At 45.4% G+C, this 9,248-nt stretch overlaps 1 protein-coding gene across 1 annotated transcript in view; it reads right to left on the minus strand.

The window, feature by feature from the left end:
• ETF1 (eukaryotic translation termination factor 1) overlaps positions 1-9,248 on the minus strand; it is a 37,807-nt gene that overhangs the window by 10,611 nt on the left and 17,948 nt on the right. The window contains exons 3-7 of the mRNA XM_015406929.1: positions 7,403-7,578; positions 7,180-7,319; positions 4,534-4,672; positions 2,891-3,081; positions 314-443 (exon numbers count right to left, since the gene is read on the minus strand). Of these exons, the coding sequence (XP_015262415.1) occupies positions 314-443; positions 2,891-3,081; positions 4,534-4,672; positions 7,180-7,319; positions 7,403-7,578 (776 nt within the window). The remainder of the gene's footprint in view (positions 1-313; positions 444-2,890; positions 3,082-4,533; positions 4,673-7,179; positions 7,320-7,402; positions 7,579-9,248) is intronic.

Genomic DNA, 9,248 nt, shown 5'->3' on the forward strand with positions numbered 1-9,248 from the left:
ACCGCTCAGGCATCTGATTTCAGCAACAAGTTTCACACGCATGACTTTCAAAAGGGCCTCTCTCTATTGCAGCACTGAGTCATGCCCAGCTCATAAAAGCAAGGCCCTAATCAACACATTAGGCAACACTATATGTTTATCTGTAAGGATCTGATCAATAGTAAGTACACCACAACCTTGCTAGTACTATTTCCCACTACTCTACAGCTGAAGAAAGACTCCTGTGCCTTAAAAATAAACTACTCCTACATAATAATCTGGGGTCTGTTTATGCTGCAAGGAAAGGTCAGATGGGTAATGTATTTATTCATACCTATTAGTTTCTTTTCTTGAATGAATTTCACATTAGACAGAACCTCAGTGGACAATTCAATGGCTTGATTGAACCCATTTTCGCCACCATATGAGATGTCAACTAGCTTTAGTACTTTGGACTGCAATCGCTACAAAAAAAGAGATGCAAGATCCAATGTTAGAAGCACTACTCTAAAAAATGAAGAATGTTTCATCATTGACTAAACAAGAACCTCCAGACTCAAATACGGGCATTTCATAAATTCAACAGATGTTGTATTACTAAGATACCTGGTTTTTCACCTGAAAAATGTTAAGGGCTCAGATCCTTTTTACGCAACTCTGTCCTACACTGCGCAATGCTTCCCTAGGCGCTTTCTGCTCATGCAGGAGCCTGGACTTGCATCAGGAGAACATTCTATACCATCGAGGATGGCTGTGTGGGTGGGAGGTGTAAGATCCAAGCCATTCTTTCTAAACTAGGAGTAAGGCTCATTGTGGGAAGAAATACAACGAACTCTAGAAGGAAGCTCCAGGTGAGGGTCCCGGCTGTGGCTGGTGGGGCGGCAGAGGGAAGGGGAAAATAGAGGGAGGCAAGCCATGTTTATTTCCTTCTGCTTAGCTATAAGGCAGGGCTGTCTCAAGTCATTTTGCTGCCCCAAGTGGGTAGTATGGGAGGACAGCCTCATGGTAACAGGTATGGTTCCCTCCACCCGACTTATGTTGATTTGGGGTTATGCAGTGGCAGCTAAGGTAGAAAAGCACCTCCTCCTATGCCATGTCTTCTGGGTTCCAAGGGTCTGGAAAGCGGTTCCACAGCCAGTTACAGGGTTGCCGACTCTGAGTTGGGAAATACTTGTAGATTTGAAGGGTAGAGCCTGGGGAGGGCGGGATTTGGGGTGTGGAGGGACCTCAGCAGGGTATAATGCCATAAAGCCCATTGTCCAAAGCAGCCATTCTCTCCAGGAGAACTGATCTTGGAGATCTCCAGGTGCTGCCTAGAGCCTGGCAACACTAAGGGGAGGGTCAGACCTGTAGATTTAAGGGGTAGAGCCTGGGGAGGGCAGGGTCTGGGGTGCGGAGGGACCTCAGCAGAGTATAATGCCATAAAGTCCATTGTCCAAAGCAGCCATTCTCTCCAGGAGAACTGATCTTGGAGATCTCCAGGTGCTGCCTGGAGGCTGGCAATATTAAGGGAGGGCTAGACATGTAGATTTGAGGGGTAGAGCCTGGAGAGGGCAGGGTTTGGGGTGTGGAGGGACCTCAGCAGGGTATAATTCTATAGAGTCCATTGCCCAAAGCAGCCATTCTCTCCAGGAGAACTGATCTTGGAGATCTCCAGGTGCTGCCTGGAGGCTGGCAATATTAAGGGAGGGCTAGACATGTAGATTTCAGGGGTAGAGCCTGGAGAGGGCAGGGTTTGGGGTGTGGAGGGATCTCAGCAGGGTATAATTCTATAGAGTCCATTGCCCAAAGCAGCCATTCTCTCCAGGAGAACTGATCTTGGAGATCTCCAGGTGCTGCCTGGAGGCTGGCAATACTAAGGGGAGGGCAAGACCTGTAGATCTCCAGGTGCTGCCTGGAGGCTGGCAATACTAAGGGGAGGGCCAGACCTGTAGATTTGAGGGGTAGAGCCTGGGGAGGGCAGGGTTTGGGGTGCAGAGGGACTTCAGCAGGGTATAATGCCATAGAGACCACTGCCCAAAGCAGCCATAGCTAGGAATAGCTGGGAATTTTTCTGTAATAGCTGGGAAATGATGTGCTGTGGCTGGGGAACATGGTGATTTCTGGGAGATCTCCAGGCCCCACAGGGAGATTGGCAACTCCAGTGATCATTTAAGGGAAGATTGGGATATGTATTTTGCCTCAGGACACATTCAATGCCTCCCAACAGCAACAACAAACTGTTTAGAACGTTAGAGGCAAAGGCCAATCAGGACACATATGCAAATGACCTTTGTGTTTTGACTGGCTATTGGGGGGAGAGGAACAGCAAACTGTTTAGAATATTGGAGGTGAGACTCAGGCAACACAGCCAGTGGATAGGGACAGCTTCTGACTAACAGGTCAGGGATTCAACTGATTTGGGAGCGTGCGGAATGTTCAGGAGTCCATGACCAAAACAGAATTATTGTATAGAGAGATTCTAGCTAATGGAAGGGGTGGGATCATTACCCCCCCCCCCCAAAGTTTGCCTCTCATGCTATTCCCTGAGGGTCTCCTGTCCCTCAAGAGCAGCATCTTGGGGGAAACAGCAGGCTGCAGTGCAAGGCGGCCAAGGATATTCGGTCCCACTGACAGAAATGCCTTGTTATAAGCAGAAAACAGTCTGGATCCACCTCAAAACATTTAAGCCTTCAATGCTTGTATAAATACAAACATGAGCTGTATTTGATGAACACCTGGAACCCAGAGGACATTTCCCCATTGTTTCCAACGGTCAACGTCTGCACATTTCGTTCTCTACCCCACACCGTGAACTATTGTTCTTGTAAAGTCTAACCCCTGACTACCTGCACTGAAGCATGCAAAGGAATCAGGCACACAAGTTGTCAACACGACCGAACGCGGCTTGACAAAGGACGTTTCTGTTTACCTGATCAAACATGTCTGACTGGCTCAGCTCAGTTTTAAAGTCAGCCGATCCAGCTAACACGAGGCCAGCCACATTCACTTTGTCGCCAGAAATGAACAGCTGCACAGCCGTCTCCGCTACTTTCCTTACATAGTTGTGCCGTTTCTCCATCCTCAAGCGAGCAAAACGCAAGGCAGACTGACCTCCTCTTCCTTGGGGAGAGAGAGAGAGCAGAGGTTAAAATGCAGCAAAACTGAAATGTTTCTTTTAGCAAAAATGAGGTTTCATCCTCAATTATCACTCTTTTCCCTTCAGGTGCCTGGAGCAGATACATATTTGTCAGCCCATAACCAAGTACACAGAAAAGAGATCCCCATGTTACTACCCATAGGCAGCCATTTCAAAGCAGATTCACAATTTAAGATTTATCTGCAATTAGTCTGACCACACTCTGTGGATCAGTATCAATGTATTTGTGGTGGAATGCACCACCTCTGGCCTGCAGGACCTATTCCACTCTGCCTTCCGAGGGGTTCCCAACTCCCTGGAGAGGCTTTTCTCACTCTCCAGTAACCTGGAGCTTCTTCCTGGTGCTGTGGTCGCCTAAAGTCCTCCAAATCTATGTTCCCTGCTTGAAGAAAGGGGGGAGAATTTGACTGACCCACTATCTCTCCTGCTAGATCTATCAGCATGTGAATAAAGGTGAGTGTAGGTACATCAGGAAAACAATTGCACAGACCACCACCACCACCCCACCCAGAGAGGCGGGAAAAAACTGTTAAAGCCAAGTGGAGGTTTGGCTAAATTCAAACCTCCCAGGGAAAAATGCATTTCTTCACAGTGCTTAAGACACAAAGCTAAACTTATTTATTCATCATCTTATGTTAATTCGGCCCCAATGGATCTCTGTTACAACCTAACTTAGAACAGCGCTTTATTGGTGCAATGGAAGCATCCTTCATAATTAAACTTTGGTCGCCGAATGCGGAGTTAAATGTGGTTCCCCCATAGATTTCAGTGGGCCAGCCTAACCATACATAAGCTAGGGATGGATTGTGGCCAAAGACTTTCAGGAATGGACAAATATTCACTAAAACTACTGTTTTCAGGCCAGGACAACACCTTTTACATATGATGTCGTCATGACAAGCTTAAAGGATCAACTGTAACAAGAGGACTGCTGCCCAATATACAATAGAAATGTTAAGCATTCTGAAAATGAAGTCCCCTGAATTGTCTGGCCTCTAATTTTTACTTATCTTGCTGCCACAATGGCCTGTTCACTGCAAAGCTACGGATTCTAACAGAATGGTTCACGAATGGGTTTGATCCTATGAAGCCTTATTTCTGGTGCAAGAAGTCTTTCGTTGGGAGAAGGAGGGGGCGGAGCAGTGTTACCCTCTTCCTCCTCACTCCAGTTCCCCCCATGTGGCACTATTTTTTGAGCGCAATGTTCCCCATCAGCACCAGAAGCGACATGCAGTAAAGATCTACCCTCTGCGCCTTCCAGTGAAAGTTCACAGGATCCATGGAAGTCAAATGCGTTCCTTATCTTCTCCACCCACTCAAAAGACACCTTTGATTAAAGCTTCTCCTCCCTAGAGACACTCTGATAAGCATCATCTCGTCTTCAAAACACTCGTGGGTCCCATTTTATACATTACCGTGCTTCTTTGGAAGATCCACTGTGAATTTATGCAGCACTTCTCGGGTGTTTCCTTGAAGAGTGCCAAAGAGTGCACCGCTACCATCTATTACAATAAAGCCAAACTTGCTGTCATCTGACAGTAGTGCTGTGAGGGCCTGCAAGTCGGCACAGAAGGGGGGAGGGGGGGGGAAAAACCACAAACAGAGGTGTTGAAATGAAGCCCTGGTGCACAGTGCTTACAGGAATTCTCTGTACACTGAACCGAGCAGGAATCAGCAAGGTGGAGAATTCTGTTTATTGTGTTTAATTCATTCACACCCCACCTTTCTCCCCAATGGGGACCCAGTGGCTTCAACCATTTACCCCTCTCTCCATTGTATCCTCACACCAGCCCTCTGAGATGGGTTAGGCCGAGGCTGTAACTGGAGCAAGGTCATCCAGAGAGCTTCCATGTCAGAGTGGGGATTCAAACTTGGGCTTCCCAGATATTAGTTCGACACCCTAACCACTACACCGCACTGGCTCACTTCTGTTGAAGGGACATGTGCATCCATTTTGACGTCAAACCAGGTGAACCTATTATTGTCTCATGTCAGACTCGCTGCAAGGACGAGCTAAGTTAATTTAAAGCCTATTATCGCTGCCCTATTCGAACGGGTGATTTGCTTTCTACATGCAACATCCCTTTAAGCTTGTCAGCAAGAGTTGCTGCCACACTGGTTTAGATAATGATGTACAAAGTAGAGAAGGGGAAAGCAGACTTGATTAAAAGTGAAAGGACAAGCTCTGGAGGAGACAGAAAGCTTTACGCCCAAAGCTCAGTCAAGCTTGAATTTAAAAAGCCAGACACTACTGTGAAGAAGAAAGAAAGGAAAGCACCAGAAGTGACCAGAACAGCGAGGGAGGCAAACCATAAAGTAGTGCCCAACGAAAATCTTATTAGTCTAGGCTTTGCATCTTGTATGATTCTTGCAATTAAGCAACTGACCTATAATGAGCATGAATTGCATTTGGGCAAGCAAGGTGAGTAGCAGAAAGATGCGCCATTAAAGCTCAAGATGCTTCTTGCCTGCCTGGGGCTTCAATTAGGGATGTCACACCAGAAACACTGTCAGAGGTCTGTGGCAACTGAAGCAGTTACAGGCTTTTAAGCATCCACTACTTCGTCAACCATGGTAATGTAAGATCAGAATCACAAGGGGCTGCACACTGCTTACAAACAAGCCTGCTAAACCCCCATGTGTCAGAAAAACAAGGGAAATACCAGTGAGGAACCATGAGCAAGCACAATGGTGTGATGCAGCATGCAGTGAGTCTGGTGCACTGGGTGTGTTGCACATGGATCTGGAGATGCAGGTTCAATTCCCCATGTGCCCTAGCTACTGCTGCCCTAACCCAAAACCATCAGTTAAACCAGATAGCCTGCAGACATCCAGAAAAAAGATCCAGTGCATCCAAATTGTTCCCTGATCAAAATGGGAATGTTCATTCCTAGGAGTTACAAATAATAATGTCAATGTTTTTGGAAAAAGCTGTTAAAAATCAAGAAATCTTGATCAGTTGGTGCAGACTTTTAAACGCAGAAACATTACTTTAGTCGGTGGTTTATCAAATTTTCTTTAAAATACAAAGTGCTGCTTTTTTTTTTTTTTTTTTGGAATAGAAGAACCAGACACCATCAGAAATTAATATAAAGGACAATCACTGCCTGTGGGCTCACAATCCAACAGAGAGATGTGAAATACAAAAAAAGAAAAGAAAAAAGGAATGAGTGAAAACAGAAAATTGGGGAAAGCCTGAGCAGAGAAATGAGTCTTTAAATACTTCTTGAAGAGGGCGATGGATGGAACGAAGCAGATGTCAGTAGGGGGGCATTCCAATGACAAGGGGCAGCTAAGGAAAACAGAGGCAGGTGGCTGGGAGAGCTCAAAGGATGACTGATAGCAGCAAGTGGGAAAACAGAATGCAAAGGAAGGGACCCACGGGACCCACAGCTGTTTCAAATGCGTACTCTTAAGGATAACCCTCATTTCTTTTATGGCAGGGAAATCACAATCTTGCAGGTTCCATATTACGCTGCTCACACAGGCAGGGGGCATTAACTCAAGAGTTGGGTTGCCCGAATGCCAGAGCCAACTTGTGCGAAGGATTACATTTCATCACAGATTTCCATGGAAAATGTCTTGTCTTTCAAGATCAAGCTTCAAAGGCATGATATAATTCAAATCATGTGTCCTGCCTAAAACGATGGGCTTGATATTGGAATCCCAATTTCGAGTGCCACATTACACCAGGAAAATCCATGGAGCCCCATCTGGGTATTCTTGTTCATGCTCTCAAGACACAAAGAGCTGCAGCAGTGAGAAGGAATCAAGACGAATTATCTAAGAAACCAGACGGATCCGGAAATCAGCAGAAGGGTACTTCCAGGCATGACAAGTGGGGTTAGCTCCAGTTCTTGGACTGCAGGTTAATGATGTGGGTCGAGACCCTTGGCATGCAAGTACCAATGAACGATAGTATATGGTGTGCACACGCCATTAACAACTGATTAAACTGTGATGGAAGCTGTGAGAAAATCAGTAAGCTATCGATTAAATGAGCAACTTCATTATGTACTACTAAAGCTACAATCTGGACAAAAATGAAGAATGCCTCTTACCTCTGTATGGAATTTATTATCGCACAAATACAAGGATGTATTTATTGGTTTGAAAGGTTCAAAGTCAATGTTCACTTTCTTCTCTTTTCCTTCTTCCGTCACAATTGTTCCACAGTAAACAACCAGACCATTCGGAGGTACTGTAAAGAACACAGGGTGCAACCTTAGATGACGCCGAGGGGATGCGTCAAATTACACAAAGTGTAAGCAGCGGAACCTTTACCTTTGTTATAAAGTTTTAGTCGTTGCTGTACAGATGTAATGGCCCCAAGGACCGAAAGGCGATTCACTCGAGACTTAATATTGGATGCTGTACCAAACTCATCGGCTAACATTTTTGCCACTCGTGAAATCTGGTCTTTGGGGGGAATGATCAGTGATATCATGCTGGTGCCATTGCTAAGGAGGAAGAAAAAGAAACTAGGTTAGGCATGCAAGTTCCCACTCCATAGAGCCCCAAGCATGCAAGAGAACACGTATCCCAACCCTACCCCCCCCCCCAATGTCTGGGGCTCCCTTTCATTCTAGGTGGTTGTTTCCCCCCCTTATACATCCCTTTTGATAAGTCTCAGGCAAAAGAATGACTAACAGCCAGCATACACTCAAACTAGTAACTCTGCATGTGTTAGGATAATGCATTATGTGTCCTCCACCATTTGATACTAACTGCTACATGATATGTAAACAGTAACTGCTTTGCACTGCTGTGAACTGGCCCCAGGTTAAAACAGAATGAGATTTCTTAAAACAGTGTGGAAAGATTCCAAACTGGAGTCATGAGCCCTCTTCTACATGATCCTCTGTGAACACCCTCGTAGGACAGGACAGAAGGAGCAGCTGTTGACCATTCATTAAAATAGCAAACATTGAGAATTTTGACGTGCGGGGGGGACGGGACTGAGAGAGATGTGATCCTATCAAAATTAAGCATTTTACTAATTTAAGGTAAAATCTTTCTTTGTAAATGCACATAAAAATGTACTATTTGAAATTTAAAAGAATGCCTTAGTTTTCTACAAGCAAAACCACAAATATATAGCTGCAAAGTGCTGCACCCTACGCTATCTAAGCACACATCTTAAAGGTCAGAGGAAGGCATGGGGAGGGACCATGGCTCAATGGTAGAACATCTGCTTGGCACGCAGAAGGCCCCAGGTTCAGTCCCCAGCATCTCCAGTTAAAAGTTAAACTGCAGCACAGTTAAAAGGATCTGGCAGTAGGTGATGTGCAGAACAAAACAGCAGACAATACTCCCCTTGATGGATCAGTGGTCTAAATCCATAGAACGTGGCCTCATGTATGTTCATGTACATTCAAGGAGCAATATCCCGCAAAAAAGGGCCCCATATACTCCTCCTAGGAAAATGGGAGCACCCTCTAGGTGCAGAAATGCATCTTCAATCTGACTGTTCTTTTCTATGTATGAGTATACAAAGGAATTATTTTCACTCAAGTTTTTATAGTGCTAAAAAAAAGTTAAAAGACCTTGGGAAACAGGTCTTTCCCAGACTAATATCTGGGAAATAAAAGAAGTCACATCACTGGTACCCAAATTACCTAAACATTCCCATTGTTTACAAATTATGCTGCTATCACTGGCTTTTGTTAGTTACACACATTACAACATAATGGTCAGCCTCTAAACACCCAAGTTAGTTCCTATGTGGCTCTCCTTTGGGTTTCTCATCTTGGTAGAAGATATGCCACTTATTTCTATGTTCTTAATTTTTTTGTAGTAACATGTATCATCCAACCGTGCAGTTCCTCCAACAAGACAGCCACCTTACTGGCAGAAAAGAGGGCTGCAATTTCTGATTTCCCCTCCTCCCAGAGCAGCCCCCCACGCTACTCCTGGTGGTCAGCTGGCTCTCAGGAACCAATCTTCAGGGGGCTCAGTAGCTTCAGCAAGAAGGGAAGCAGGAACATTCTGCTCTGTTAAAACCCACAGATCACTGGATACACACCCCATGTAATCTCACTGCCACTGTGAAACTTGTGTAGACCTGATTTTCATTGCAATTCATTCTGGGCCTTCCAACCTGCTCTCACTTTCAAATAGTGGGGGGGGG

Source organism: Gekko japonicus, unplaced genomic scaffold, assembly GCF_001447785.1.
Source record: "Gekko japonicus isolate JY-2015 unplaced genomic scaffold, Gekko_japonicus_V1.1 scaffold1350, whole genome shotgun sequence".
NCBI classification, from domain to species: Eukaryota; Metazoa; Chordata; class Lepidosauria; order Squamata; family Gekkonidae; genus Gekko; species Gekko japonicus.